General features: G+C 44.7%; 1 protein-coding gene across 3 annotated transcripts in view; it reads right to left on the bottom strand.

Annotated features, from left to right (window-relative positions):
• The window catches only part of ALPK2 (alpha kinase 2), a 128,288-nt gene extending 116,709 nt beyond the window's left edge, over positions 1 to 11,579 (bottom strand). For all 3 annotated transcript variants that reach the window (XR_501480.3, XM_008013953.3, XM_008013954.3), the window contains exons 1-2: positions 11,456 to 11,579; positions 7,129 to 7,246 (exon numbers count right to left, since the gene is read on the bottom strand). Coding sequence is in view for 2 of the 3 variants with exons in the window: in XM_008013953.3 (XP_008012144.3) it covers positions 7,129 to 7,246; positions 11,456 to 11,579 (242 nt within the window). In the remaining variant the exon portion in view is untranslated. The remainder of the gene's footprint in view (positions 1 to 7,128; positions 7,247 to 11,455) is intronic.
• Positions 11,580 to 16,133: the final 4,554 nt, after the last annotated feature.

The following is a 16,133-nucleotide window of genomic DNA, read 5'->3' as shown; positions in this document are numbered from 1 at the left end:
GCTCAGCTAATTTTTGTATTTTTAGTAGAGACAGGGTTTCACCATGTTGCCCAGGCTGGTCTTCAACTCCTGACCTCAAGATATCTGCCCGTCTCAACCTCTCAAAGTGCTGGGATTACAGGCATGAGTCACCGTGTCTGGCCCCAGAGCGGGTATCTTTAAGTGATTCACCTATACTCACTTGCCTAGTCTCATTCATGAACAATAACTCATGTTTTTCAGATGTCTGGCAAATGGTTTAGGTTTCCTTGGGTGATCATGTATAGAAAGAGACTGATGGCCCTCCCCAGGGCAGAGATGATAAGCACTTACAAAGAGCTCTCAAAGCAGAGTATCCTGAGGAAGGTAACACCGTACCCCATGGCTCCTGGGGTCTGAAATAAATGAGAATGCTGACACATGACAGAAGTCACAGAGTCCGCCTTCTAAAATCATTCTACTCTGTGAGGTGCAGCAAGTTAATAGCATGTTAGAGTTCTAGTGGAAAAGAAAATGAAAAACCATCCAAGCGGGGCTGCAAGTATGAAACATGTGTAACAAAAGCAGCTTAAAACCTTGTGTCTGGGTGACCACTCTCTGGTTCAATATCCATTTCTGAAATTTCAGTGTCTGTTTCCTCCACTGGACTGTGAGTGAGATCATAGAGAACTTTGCTTCCTCTTACTTGGCACTGAATTCTAGAGCATTTTAAGTGCCCTTAATATTTGTTGGATAAATGAATGGTTAAGAATACGCCAAGCATGGTGGCTCATGCCTGTAATCCCAGCACTTTGGGAGGCTGAGGTGGGCAGATCACCTGAGGTCAGGAGTTCAAGACCAGCCTGGCCAACATGGTGAAACCTCATCTCTACTAAAAATACAAAAATTAGCCGGGCGTGGTGGCATGTGCCTGTAATCCCAGCTACTTGGATGGCTGAGGCAGGAAAATTGCTTGAACCTGGGAGGCGGGGGTTGCAGTGAACCCAGATCTTGCCACTGCACTCCAGCCTAGGCAACAGTGCGAGACTCCATCTCAAGAAAAAAAGGATAAAAAAAATTATAGGCAAAGGGCAGTCAGAGCTGGTTTTTTTGAGAAGGATAAAGATACATGCAAATAGACGATTTAAAAAATCAATTAAATGTTCCACAGATAGAAGATGCAGATTACAAAATCTGGCTACTAATTCCACTCATGTGAGTATGCACACCTTGTTGCAATGTGACTTTGCTACTGTACTCTTCAAAAGTAGAGTCTATTTTTCTTCCTGTTAAATGTGGGTTGGCCTGTCACTTGCTTTGGCCAAGAGAATGTGAGAGAAATGATGTTGGGTGGAATTCATTTCTGCAGGAGGCCCTGTAGCTCCATGACCTTGGAATGCTGCCCTGAGACTGTCCTGTAAGGAAACCAGTGCCGGCCTCCTGGGGGATGAGAGCCCATGTGGAGGAGAGCAAGGTGGCCCAGCCAATAGCAGTATCCACTGCCAGTCCTGTCAGGAAACCACACTGGACCTTCCAGCCCAAGCAATCCTTAAATGGACTTGAGTGGCATGAACGAGCATGAGAAAGCCAGGGAAAACCAGCAGAGAGCCAGCCCCCAGCCCACAGACCCATGAGAACCAAGAAACGGCTGCTCTTCAAGAGCCCACCAGTTTTGTGGTAGTTTGCTAAAGTTGCTCAGCCTTGGTGCTCCAGACACCTTAGATTGGAGAGTTCTGACTGTGGGGGCTGCCCTGCTTACTGTCCAATGTTCAGCAGCAGCTTTGGCCTCCTCCTGCCAGATACAGTAGCACCCCACCCCCTCCTGTCAAGATAATCCAAATGTTTCCAGACATTAGCAAATGTCCCCTGGGGGAAAACCACAAGTGACCCAAACCTTATTGATGTCCCCTTCAAATCCTTGAATAATCAATTGTGAATTTGGGGCAGAGTTGAAAAAAATGTTTTTGCCCTTTGGTCCCTAGACATCTCCCACTGGGTGGTCTGGATGAACTCAGCTGGTGTGTCTGGAACCAACACTGCATTCTCAGATGAATCTGGCCAGTGCTTATGTCCAGGTAGGCAAAAAGCCCTGCCTCCTTTTACAGGACTGCTCGGTAAACCCAGGTTTTAGCTTCCTAGGGGTGTATAACTACCTACCACAAACTGGGTGGCAAAAAGCAACAGAAATTTATTCTTTCACAGTTCTCGTGTCCAAAAAGTCTAAAATCAAGTTGTCATCAAGCCATGGTCCCTTGAAGGTTCCAGGGAAGACTCTTCTCTTGCCCCTTCCTAGTTTTTGGTGGCTGCTGGCAATTTTTGGCATGTCTCTGCTTGCCATTGCATCCCCCGATCTCTGTCTCTGTCTTCCCACCGCCATTGTTTCTCTGTGTGTCTCTGTGGCTCTGTTTTCCCTTTTTAAAAGGATACCAGTCATTGAATTAGGACCCACCCTGTCAGAGGTGTTTGAACCAAAGTGACTCCAGCTTGAATAGGGGCTGGGTAAACTAAGGCTGAGACCTACTGGACTGCATTCCCAGAAGGTTAGGCATTCTTAGTCACAGGATGAGACAGGAGGCACAAAATACAGGTCACAAAGACCCTGCTGATAAAACAGGATGCAGTGAAGAAGTAGCCAAAGCCCACGAAAACCAAGATGGCAATGAAAGTGACCTCTGGTTGTCCTCATGGCTCATATGCTAATTATAATGTGTTAGGTGCCAAAAGACACTCTCACCAGCACCATGACAGTTTACCCATGCCATGGCAACATTTGGAAGTTACCCTATATAATCTAAAAATAGGAGAGACCAGGAAATCTGCCCTTTTCCAGAAAACTCATAAATTTTCCATTCTTTGTGTAGCATATAATCAATAATAAGTATACTCAGGCGAGTAGGCCACACCGCTGCTCTGCCATTCTTTTACTTTCTTGATAAACTTGCTCTCACTTACTCTATGAACTTGCCCCAAATTCTTTCCTGTGTGAGATTCAAGAACCCTCTCTTGGGGTCTGGACTGGAACCCCTTTTCCGTAACAATCCAACAACCTAATCCAATACGAACTCCTTCACTAATTATACCTGCAGAAATCCTGTTTCTAAATAAGGTCGCATTCTGAGGCTCCAGGCAGACATGGATTTGGGGGACACTATTCAACCGTGTGTACACTCCATGAGCTGATTGGCTTGTGGTGACTGTGCCATTCTCCTGGTCATTGTCCCTGCCCAGTGCTCTACAGACCTGTCCCCAGCCCAGCCGATGCTAGGGCAGAGTTGATGACAGAGCAGAGGGGCCGCTTTGTCCCCCTTTCACCCAGGCAGGGGCGGAGCTTTGCTGCTCCCGGGTGTCCTCCGCCCCCTTCCCCTTCCTTCCACCTCCCTCCTGCTGGCTCTCAGCACAGCCGTGTGATTGCAACCATCAAAGGAGGCCTCCCTGCTGAGGAGAGGGTATATCTAAGTGCGGGTTCCTGGACAGATTTTTATCTGTTGCTTTGCTGCCTTTCTTTACATTGTGTTCATAAGAGACCACAATTCCCCCATTTATATACACATCGTTGCAATTTGCTTTCATTATGAGGTAGAAAACATCTATTTGTATTTTCCTCCCCACCCCTCAACTCCTACATCTTTTAGGAAAAAAACAAACAAACAAACTCTATTTCAAGCTACAGTGCATACCATAATGTGATTATTGATGTTTCTCTTCCTGGAAATGCCTTCTTGGCTTTCCATTTCTCTTCCCTGCCAAGCACACTTGACCCGTGGTAATGTAAAGGTTACAACAGCAATGATAAATCTCTTCCCCGCCGTCTCACTCGCCTGAAGTGCCCAGGTTCATGAGATGAGGACGGCATGAGGAGGAGAACGCAGGGAAGATAGAGGAAAGAGAGAAAATCAAAAGGTTCATAAATACAACTGCAGGGCTCTTAGCCTCCAAGCAGAACTGCAGATTAGATGTGTTAAACCAAAAAAAAGCCCTTGGGAAACACAGAAACAGGAGCTTTCAAATATCTAAAAGCTCGGATTTAATGACCCAAAGACCAAATGTAGGTGAAGAAAAGTACTTTTCTTTGGGCTATGAGCTAATCCAGTGGTTGATGGCGTATACCAGGAAATTTTGAGACTAATATTATAACTAACAACTAACTTTTAATCTTTGAAAGACATTTGCACAAAATACCATTCATTTTCCTCACCAGCATTTAACATACTGGTATAAGTCAAATTACTTTGCAGATGAATGTTTAGGACATACAGCGTGTCTCATTTTTGGCAAAACACTGGAATCACCTGGGATTCTGATTTAATTGGTCAAGAGCGAAGCCCAAGCATCAGTGGATTTTAAAGGCTCCCCAGGTGATACTAATGGGCAGCTAGAATTCAGAACTACTGGTATAAAAAGTCAGAACTTTCCATGATCATTAGTGCCCAGAATACTTACTAATAAGCAGCAAAACGTGACCACATCTACTATAGGGCTCTACCAACATTTCTTGCATTACGACTGAATGCTTTTCCGAGTAGATGGGTTATTTTTCAAAATGGCAGCCCAGGAGCTTGGAAAGAGTGGATTCTGTTGTGTCAAATCCTCAATTTTTATGGTGCCGGATCTCAGAGCAGGGAATGGTGACTGCCTGAACCTTCCACAGGGCAAGTTCCCTTCCCAAGTTTCTCCTGCTTTGTATACCTCCTGCTTTGACTTGCCCACCTGCCTCTGGGGCTTCCTCATGGGCTTCTTATTCCTCCATCCCTTTATACCCTCATCCTGTATATGGAACATAAAACAGTCATAGCAAATCTCAGTTCTTAAAAGAACACATGTCAAGCTTCTCTTCTGGCTAAAATGTGGGTATAATATTTTGGTTTACTGTGAGAGTAAAATTAGGAAATATGCGTTGAATGCTCAGAGGCAAATAAGCAAGGGTGGGAAACATACAAAGAGGTTCAGCGTGTAGATCCTCAAGGATATTACCAGGGTAGGAAAACTATAGCCCACAGGCCAAATCTGTTCCCTCACCTGTTTTTATAAATAAAGTTTTATTGGTACACAACTATGCTCTTTTTTTAAAAAAAAAAGCATATTATCTATGACAGACGTAAATAGTTGTGGCCTATTTTTGCATCTGGCCTGCAAAGGCTGCCCCTTTTAGAAAAATGTTTGCTAATATTGATCTAGATAAACCAACCACAAAAACAATAGATAGAAAAAGGGAGCTAGATAGATAGATAGATAGATAGATAGATAGATAAATAGATGGATGTCTCCATCAATCTTTCAACAAATATTTACGTTGCAGGCACTGGGCCAGGTTCTAGGGGATGTTTGTGTGAGTCAGAGAGGGCTCCTGCGCCCTGTGAGGCCCACAGTCTACTGAACTTGTCATCAATCCTGAGCAATGAATAACCACCAAAAGAGAGGCCTGTTCATCAAGATCAAAGGAGATGAGAATGTTTGAGGCTGGACAGACCCATGGGTAACTGGAATCTCACCTGTGAACCTCATGGGTGGTTTCTAAGCTGAATGGGATAAAGATGAGGAAGGGGAGACTTTGATAAGGTTGGAATGAAGAAGTAGGAAAGTCCAGGCCATGGTCAAGGGCCAGCAAACGCCAGTCTGGCTGCCTCCCAGGTACACTGGAGTGGTAAGGGGAAGAATGGCTTTCTTTGTTCACCACTGAACGTCCATACCAGAGTTGATGTTTTGTAAGGGTGTGGACGATGCTTGTGTTATTTATTTACTTCCATCTCTAGCATTAAGCAAAATGCCTGGCATATGTAGGTGCCTGAAGAATATTATCTAAAGAATTAAAGAATAGATGAGTAATGGGTATCTTAAATGTTAGGCTAGATATGCTGTAAGTCAGGTAAGCATTTCAACCATGGTAAAATAATGTCTGATGTTTATTGTTTATTTACATATTTACTTATTTTTGTGACAGGATTTCACTCTGTCACCCAAGCTGGAGTGCAGTGGTGCAATCATAGCTGACTGCAGCCACAAACTCCTGGGCTCCAGCAGTTCCTCCACCCTAGCCTCTCGAGTAACTGGGACTACAGGCATAAGCCACCATGCCCAGCCAACTTTTCCATTTTTTTTTTTTTTTTGTAGAGATGAAGTCTCACTCTGTTGCTTAGGCTTATCTCAAACTCCTGGCCTCAAGCAATCCTCCTGCCTCACCCTCCCAACGTGCTGAGATTGCAGGCGTGAGCCACCACCACGCTCAGCCTGTTACTTTAAACAAAGTAATAGATGGGAGATAAGAAGGCCTTCATGCTTATGATCAACTCCTCTATAATGAAACTTCTACAAGCATTACATTCTTTAACTCTCTCTGTCATCCTTTTGCTTTACAGTTGATGAAATTGAGTTTCAGAGAGGTTAAGCAACTGGCCAAGGTTATACAGCAAGAAAATGGCAGAGCTGGAACTCAACAAGTCTTTTTTTAAATCTCAGACTCAAGGCTATCAGCACACTTCCACGCCTACCACTCATTTTCATACCATGCTTTCAAGAACTCTCAGGCTCCTCACAGCCCCCATAAGGGCACTGTGACCAATTTAGTAGCATTGAGGATCAAAAGCACAGACTCCCTACCTAGCCTCACCCTGAGCAGCTCTCATTTTCTCTCCCTTACCTATTGAGTTTCCTGGTTTTATCCAAACAAGAGCTCTTGGAAGAACAAAAAAGAATTTGAAATCACTGTACTGGACCATACTACCTCCTAAAACAAAGCCAGGGGGTATGGCTTCCAGCCTGAACTCCACCACCAAGGTGCTGTGGGATCACTGTCAGCCACTTCTCCTTCCTTCCTACCCATGGAAGGTTGGACAACAATACTGAGATCCTATCACACTTTCTTTACTTTCCAGAGAGATCAAGATGAAATGAAAAACTTATTTAATGGATGGCAGTGGCTGGATCACCTTGAATAAAATTCTAGATAAAGCTTAACTCCATTGACAGCAGCAAATTAGGGGAGTATAATTAGTTACTGAACAGAGTTCAGGAAATCGTCATTGCTGGGTGCTTTGGCTGATGCCTGCTAATAGCATCTAAAATTAGGACTCTAGAAGCAAATATGAGCCATCTTTTGGCCTTACCTCATAGTAACCAGCACATGACAGAATATAGGGATATTAATAAACAGTCCACAGGGGTATAGCCACTTACCAAGAGAGATGTAACACATGAATATACTGATTCTTAAAGAATTCATAGCTGGAAACAATGCCACTCTCATCCATGGCTTGACCATTCTTATACCAAGTTACCTCTGGCTTGGGCTGACCTGACGATAAAGAAAGAAAAATATCCTTATTAGTTTAGGTATTTTTAGGGGAAAAAAACCCATAAAGCTATGAACAAGGATGGACAGTAAGCAACAGGGAGGAGGATGATGGATTATGTTAGGTGAGGAATTGAAAAGGCTTCTTCTTGCTGATACAAATAAACACATTATTCAGTAGACACAATTGAGCATGTTATGTACCTAAGATGGTGCTGTGCTGATGGGTGGGATACAAAATGAAAAATGCTACCCCTAATCTCAACGTGCTATTAGGAAAAATTGTCCAATACTTGGAAATAAGGCAAAGATATGAATAGTATCTTTTTTCAATGTCATATGAAGGCAAAGGCCCATCCAAGCGTGGTCTTCGGTCATATACTTTGTTTCACTCAGTGATAACTACTGATTTAAAGTGAAGTTATATGTTAATTTGTAGGTTTTTATCCAATAGAAATGCAAATAATTTCCATCTAGGAGAAAACATAACCCTGTAAGTTAGCGTTTATTGCTGTGTAGGACATTAACCAATGCTACACCTAACCTAGCAGTTTCACCCCAACATTCCTTTATTAAATTACCTATACATACCTAGCTCCTCAGACCTTAATAGTTTCCGGTTTCTTTTCTAATTAATGAGTTGAATAAAGTCTTTAAAATGTGTATTTCTTATCTGCATGGGAATCACTTTACCTTTTTGAAAATTATACTTTAATAGTGCTGAAAGTTAGTGTGTTAGTTATGGTACAAAAGAGAGGAGAACAAAGTAGATTTGCAATTACCGCTTTCTTCCTGAGGATGAAGAGTTTGGAATGTAGGCTTCCCAGACTGATGCTATGCATATGTTACTGATATCGTCAAAGAAATTGACCTACACTTTCTCCCTTAGAAGAGATTCATCTTTTCCTGGTGTTCAGTAATGGGACATGATGTTAATGGGCTAATCCGGTAAAACCTCCAGGAATTTCATCCACCCCTTAGGATTTTTCCCTCGTGTTATAGAGCAGGAAGGTTTCCATTGTGTTCCAAAGAGCTTTCTCATTAGCCTTCATGTCACTGAAAATATGTGGAAATGTGCTATATATGCAGGAAGGAAAGCCTGGTATTTGGAAACAATATACCATTCTTAATCTGTCTTAGGAACATTCTTGTATTTTTGTCTTATTTATTGCATGATTTTTGGCAAGCAACTGCAGAGACCACTAAGATGAGGACCCCATGTTCTGGCCAGGCACGGTGGCTCATGCCTATAATCCCAGCACTTTGGGAGGCTGAGGCAGAGGGTGGATCACTCGAGTCTAGGTGTTTAAGACCAGTCTGGGCAACATGGCAAAACCTCATCTCTACAAAAAATACAAAAGTTATTTGGGTGTGATGGTGTGCACCTGTAGTCTCAGCTACCCAGGAGGCTAAGACAGGAGGATGACCTGAGCCTGTGTGGTCGAGGCTGAAGGGAGCTGTAATCATGATTGTGCCACTGCACTCCAGCCTGGGAGACAGAGTGAGACACTGTCTCAAAAAAAAAAAAAAGAAAGAAAGAAAAGGGAACTCCATAGAAAGAGGAAAGATAAAAGAAGTACAGAGGGAAGAAAAAGTCCATTAGAACTGCACCTGCACCGTGAGCAGGACCTGAAAATGCTGAGTCCTCCTCCCTCCCTCCCTCTCTGTGTCTCCCAGCTAGGCTGCCGCTGTGCTCATGCCATGAATGTGCTTTTTTTTTTGGCAACTGTGGATTTTTCCTCCTTGCCTTCTCCTTCAGGTAAATGCCTGAGTAGTGACCCTGGGGCTTGGAACAGATAGACCTGCATGCAAGGATAGGTCCTCCAGCAGCTGCGTGGCTGAGCCTCTTACGGGCATTTGCCTATAAAAAGACACCAAAAAATGGGCTTCCCTGAAAAACCATCAAGGTGTTTCTGATCATAATTCATTTCTGCCTGTTCTTATCCATCCTGTGTCCCCCTTTAACACTGTTTCATCACACTCCTTTATAGGAAGCAGTCAATTCCTCCTTTTCGTGGGTATGTGGCTGTTTTGAAGAAAATACATAAAATATTCATGAGGTGGGCCTGGGAACTCATTCTGATCTCTTGGATTCCAGTTTTTCATTCAGGCTGATGAGGGCTGATTGATTTCCCCCAGTTTCCTAATGGCTGACTGTTTTTTTCCCCTGTGCAGTATAGATCTGAACAATCAGCCAGAAATGAGACTTGCACAGGGAAGTGGTATCTGGTATCTTGTGGGTGGTTCTCTTTTCTCCTGCCACTTGCTGGAAATCTTACCTGAAAGTCCTCCCCTTGTTTTTGGAACCTACTGTGGGTCACATATTGAGAGCCACCTCCTAAACATTTCAGAAGTATCTGGGCGAGGGGACCACAGCCAAGTTCAGGGCATGTCCAAACACACAAAGGCTCTGCTCTGAAGACTCAAGGTCAGCTTGCACCATTCTGTCTGTCTGAATGACGATGGACCATCACAGAGACAGAAGCCTGGGCTTGGAGAGGCCAAGCGCAGTTCTACACTGCAGTTCCAGGCTGAAATCGAGGTTTTATGACGACTTCTGCTAGCGAAAGACAGCCGTTGCTGAGGCTCACCCCTCTCCTATCTGGACTTAGAAAAATAGGATAAGAGACCAACCTGGCAAGCATAGCGAAACCCCATCTCTACTAAAAATACAAAAATGAACTGGGCATGGTGGTATGCATCTGGAATCCCAGCCACTCAGGAGGCTGAGGCGCGAGAATCACCTGAACCTGGAAGGCGGAGGTTGTGGTCAGCTGAGATTGTGCCACTGCGCTCCAGCCTGGGCAACAGAGCAAGAGAGACCCTGTCTCAAAAAAAAAAAAAAAAAAAACGGGTAGAAGAGTTTTCTGTCTGCCCTCAAGAAACACCATTGGAACCTTCATGTTTTCAAGGGTAGAGACATAATCCAAAAAAGGAAAGAGAACCACCCATGAGGTACAAGATACCACTTTCCTACCCAATTGTTTTATGTTATGTTCTTTTAATGATAAATCCTTTGACCACTGGGAGTACCCATACTTGATCAATTCTGAGTTCTTTATTCTCCAATTCAGGGGAAATCTCAGTTCTCTGCTTTTTCTCCACTGGTCACCCATTGCCTCCGTTTTAAGATTTTCACTTCTTAGCATCCCTGAAGAAGGTGTGCAGAGGAGAGACTAATTTAACCAGTTTTAAGATATCAATTAGGGCCAGGCACAGTGGCTCACACCTGTAATTCCAGCACTTTGGGAGGCCAAGGCAGACAGATCATGAGGTCAAGAGATCGAGACCATCCTGGCCAACATGGTGAAACCCCATCTCTATTAAAAATATAAAAATTAGCCAGGCGAGCCAGGCGCAGTGGCTCACATCTGTAATCCCAGCACTTTGGGAGGCCGAGGTGGGCAGATCACCTGAGGTCAGGAGTTCGAGACCAGCCTGACCAACATGGTGAAACCCCATCTCTACTAAAATACAAAAATTAGCCGGGTGTAGTGGCGGGCACCTGTAATCTCAGCTCCTTGGGAAACTGAGGTGGGAGAATCACTTGAAACCAGGAGGCAGAGGTTGCAGTGAGCCGAGATCATGTCATCACACTCCAGCCTGGCAACAGAGCGAGACTCTGTCTCAAAAAAAAACAAAAAAAAAAATTAGCCAGGTGCGGTGGCGGGTGCCTGTAGTCCCAGCTACTCAGGACACTGAGGCGGGAGAATTGCTTGAACCCAGGAGACGGGGGTGGCAGTGAGCGAAGATCATGCCACTGCACTCCAGCCTGGGTGACAGAGACTCCATCTCCAAAAAAAAAAAAAAATTAAAGAATAACAGAAGAGTTCCATCAATTTACTGAAAAGAAGTTATTCATGTCATTCCTCTGTGCCCCATGAATTTAAGCTATGGTTAAGGACACCCAAGAAAGAAAGAAAATTAAGAGTGGATTATCTGAAAAAAAAATAACCAGTGTGAGAGCTGCCTAACTCAGAACCACAAGGTGAAGTGAAGATCACTGAATTGTGTCCAGGAAGTCACTCAAAGAAATCTTTTAGAAACAAATCATAGAGGATGGAGTTGCTTCATTGATTACACAGAAAAAAAAAGAAAAAACATTTCCAAGGTAATTTTCCCAAATGATGTTTTAGTAATGCCTTTGTGAGCCAAGAAACCTGGTATGCAGGGAGATTTTAGAGGATGATTAGCTAGTCTAGTGATGGTTACCAGATATTATGCAGCGAAGCACAGCGTCTGACTTCTCAGGAACCTTCTGGGAAAGCAATGTAGACAAAAAACACAGCGGGGGCCTCTGGGGCGCTTCGGAGTCTGTCATCCTTTCATGCCACATGAATCTGAAAAAAAAAATCCCCGACATCACCATTTGTTCTGGGATTTCTCGGGCCTTCTTAGGAATTCCAGAAACCACAGGGTGCCGTCCCGGCAGCTCATTGTGTGCTGGCTGGTGGACAGACTGAAGGTCTGGGCAGCCTTTCCAGGCCGTGGTGCTGCTGGTAGGTGGGCTGGATCCTTCTGTGTTTTGGGGATGCCCTGTGCATTGCAGGACATTTAGTTGCATCCCTGGCCTCTACCCACCAGATGACAATAGCACCCCCGCCCCTCCATGCGTGACAATCAGAAAGTCTGCAGACACTGCAGGGGGGTGGGGGGTGCCCTGATTCAGAACCATGAATCCTATTGTCCTAGGCAGATCCCAGGGCAGCCAGAGCTCCAACAGAGAGGGAAGCATCCCATGAGCCTATGGTTAGTGCCACCTCCTCTCATTCTCCTTCCTTTCTCTTCTTAAAGTCTTTTCATACTGTGCTCCAAAAAGCGTGTACATCTCTTTGCCTCCAAAAAACAGGTTGGTTCTGTTGAAATGATGTCCAGGTAGGAGATATTTTGAAATCAGGATGTGACTGCTCCTTCTGAGCAGCAGGTGGGTGCCCCAGGGGAAGGCAGGCACTAAACACTTGCTTAGTCACCAGATATATTATTTCACTTAATCTCTTTGAAGCTACTTAAAGGATAGTTACTAATGTCTCCTACATTTTACAGATGCAGAACCTGAGACTCAGAGAGGTTCAACAACTTGCTCAAGATCACACAGCTCAAGTGGCAGCCGCCTTGTGGCTGTCCTTCAGGGCTGTGCAGGTTGGCAGCCTGACAGTGTAAGACACCACTGGAGCTTTGCAGGGCACAGCTTGCACAGATATGAGCCACCCCTGAGGGCGCAGGTTGGTCTGAATCCAGAGAGCGCTTTCCTTTCCACACTACCGGCAGATACAAGCTGGCTCCACTTGACCAGACCTCTCCTTTGTGGAGCCCCAAGCTTCGAAAGGGCATTTAGCTCTGTCTACACAGTAGCGTCCACTTCACAATGGCGGCTGTTCTCCCACACCACAGAGCTCAGAGAAAGAAAAGAACCACACTGCAATGTGGTTAGCCTGAACAGGGAAGGGGCGGCTAGGGACTGCAAATGCTGAATCCAGGGATGCTGAGTGCCCCAAAACAGACGCCTGAGCTAAGCTCTGGGTAGGAGAGGCCAAATTAAAGCAACCATAGCTGTATTGCCAAAGGGGACACCCCTTTCCATATGAGTGTCGGTAGCAGCTTCTTACCCATTTAGAAATAGTTCCTCCCTATTTCTTCCCACTTTTTCAGATTGTCTCAGATACCCTGAGAGGCGAGTTGTCAGAGACAAGTTCCCCGAGGACAGTTCAAGGTCTCACCAACACCTAAAACCTCCTGATGAGCAGAAGTGAGTAGAGGGAGAAGGAGGGAGTGCAGGGCCAGTGATGTTTGAGGACCCTTGCCACAGTAGCAGGATGGGCAACCGAATTTGCAGGGCCCAGCTCAAGATGAAACCGAGAGATTCTTTGTGCAAATAGGATTAAGGATTTTAAGATGGTGACATCAGAGCATTAAACCAAAGACGGCACCCGGCCCGGCGTAGTGGCTCACGCCTGTAATCCCAGCACTTTGGGAGGCTGAGGCGGGTGGATCACAAGGTCAGGAGTTCAAGACCATCCTGGCCAACATGGTGAAACCCTGTCTCTACTAAAAATACAAAAATTAGCTAGGCATGGTGGCTCATTCCTGTAATCCCAGCAACTCCACAGGCTGAGGCAGGAGAATTGCTTGAACCGGGACCTGGGAGGCGGAGGTTGCAGTGAGCCAAGATGGCGCCACTGAACTCCAGCCTGGGCGACAGAGCGAGACTCCACCTCAAAAGAAATAATAAAAAGACAGCACCCTTCTGGGATCAGGGCCTTGTGTGAAGAACAGATCTTGGCCCATGAGGCCCCCCTTGCTTGGTGGATGCTGCCCTTGGAGCATTCTGCTCACAAATGCCTCTAGTGCTTTCTTTTGAGATCGCTCCTGCTGCTTTAGAAGTTCCCACAGTATTTCCTTAATCTCAAGATGTTCTGTTTAGAAATATGGTGGGAACTGTATTTCCCAAAAAGTGTTCCCAAACTGGCCCTTCATAAAGCACCTACACTCTATAAATATCAGCGTTAAGTAAGTTAATGTAGGGGAATACACTGCCTTCCCTTCCTCAGGGAGAGTGTGTGCAGGAAGCAACCTCGTGCTTAAACCTGAAGTTCAATTAATTCACGTGATGGGTAGAAAAAGCCGTAAAGTTGAAGAAGTGATATGGTAGCATCAAAAAGAGAGAAAACTGCTTGGGTGTGGGACAGAACACATGAGATGGGAGACAGGTTTGTGAGACATACCCGCTGGGACAGGTATGGAAGACTCAGCAAGAGAGGCCAAACTGAAGATTTTTCAGAAACTATGCATTATGGTTGTGAATTGGGTCCTTTTGACATTATTTAACAAATGACTTACATTTCCAGTTATTTTTGGTTGTAGAATTTCTTAAACTTAGCTGTGCAGAGGCTGGATGACATGGGGCTCCAGTTAATAAGTGTGGTATTTCAGAGCATAGTAAACCCCTCTCAGCATAGCTGGCAAATTAGTTGCACAGCACAGGAAGAAAATTCATCTGCTAGATAGCACAGAGATACCTCCATTCCAGATTAGGTTACAAGTACATTTGGTGATTGAGGAATTGATATCAACTGGTATTTTTTAAAACTCAGATTTAACACCAGCCCAAGGCTGGTCTTGAACTCCTGGGCTCAAGCCATCCCCCCACCTCAGCCTCCTGAGTAGCTGGGACTAGAGGCTTGAGCCTCCATGCCCAGCTCTTTTACAGCTTTAATGAGATATAATTACCACACCATACACAATTTACTCATTTAAGGTATACAATTCAATTGCTTTCACTATATTTAGAATTGTGCAGCCATCACCACAATCCATTTTAGAACATTCTCATTACCCTAGAAAGAATTCCTATACCCCTTTTACCTCCTCATCTCCCCATTTCCACCCCCACCCCCACGACACGTACAGTCAGAGGCAATCACTAATCTATTTTCTGTCTCTATGTATTTGTCTGTTAAGGATTTTTTTTTTTTAGAGACAGGGTCTCACTACATTGCCCAGGCTAGTCTTGAATGCCTGGGCTCAAGCAATCCTCTCACTTGGCTTCCCAAAATGCTGGGATTATAGGCAGAAGACACAGAGCCCAGCCTATTCTGGATATTTTATATAAATAGAAGCTTTCACTTAACACAATGTTTTTGAGGTTTGACTATGTTGTCGCCTGTACTTCATTCCTTTTTGTGGCAAATCAGCAATGCTTTTTAGAAGCAACTGTAGAGACAGAGGGATGACTACCCCACTCTTCACATTCCTAGGGAAGTTACTCAAACGGAGGGGGACAGTGGGGGACAGGGCAGCTCTCATAGCAAGAAAACACCCTCCTGAGCAGAAGGCCCCATAGAACTGTGAACACAATGCAGGCTTTGCCACCCGCCAGAAACAAATCTACATCCAGCTCTGCCAATTATAAGGCAAGGCATTGAGCCTACCTTCTCATCTGTAAAAGGAGGGAATGAAAATAGGCTGAGGATACGTATGTCAATTGCCTTGTGAAAATCTGTTACATAATTAGTTTTCATAATGGTAATCAGTGTAGTATAAGGAAAGAGTTCACTTGTTTCATCAGTTTCCTTTTCTGCTGTGGGTTACCACAGTAATTCTTTTTTAAAGTGGTACACCAACTAATATGTAAAAATGTCTCTGGGTGTAATTCTCACCTGTAATAGTAATTTACAGGACAAGACCTTCCGTTCTCATTCCTGGAGATCACTGCTATGGATGGAGAAGGAGGAAAGGATAAATCCAGCTGTCAAGAGCTGGGCTGACGTTGAGGAGCTTCTGTGTCATCCGTGACTCCTCCCCAGGTGACGACTTCCTGACAGTGTTGTCCCACATGTGAAAATACTGACAAACACACACTATTTGACTCACACAGTCAGTTTAGTGACCACATATCTCAGCCACAGAGCACTGACTGTACTCTGGAGAGGAAAAGGACAGTTAAGTCAGGCTGTGGCTCGTGTTTCGTGGCTTCTCTGAAGGTGAGAACCCTTGATGACAGATGTATCATTCTCTGCTAGAGATGAACAATCAATATTGAATTATTGGGATTAGTGGAGGAGTTTGTGGTAGGCTTCACAGATGACCTTGGAAAAACAGTGTGTTCATTGGAAAGAATGCTGCATTTGCCTCTTTTTTTGCTGTGTGGTTAAGGTGTTAGGATATATCTGTATATTTATTGGTTTCCATCCACAATTCCTGGCTCCTAACTCCCATAGTCCTTGTTATAATGTTGGGGCACTTCTGGCCTCGGGAAACAGAATCAATCTCTCTCTTTCTGACCTTCTATCCTCCTTTTACCTGTCCAAGGCAGGACTCTGATTGTGGTCAAAAGCCCTCATTCCAAAAGACCCTCATTCCTGCCCCGTACCCTAGGGGAAAGAAAGCCACA

Source organism: Chlorocebus sabaeus, chromosome 18 (assembly GCF_047675955.1).
Source record: "Chlorocebus sabaeus isolate Y175 chromosome 18, mChlSab1.0.hap1, whole genome shotgun sequence".
Taxonomy (NCBI): domain Eukaryota; kingdom Metazoa; phylum Chordata; class Mammalia; order Primates; family Cercopithecidae; genus Chlorocebus; species Chlorocebus sabaeus.
The sequence above is the reverse complement of the archived record's forward strand: the minus strand, read 5'-3'. Positions and strand labels throughout refer to the sequence as shown.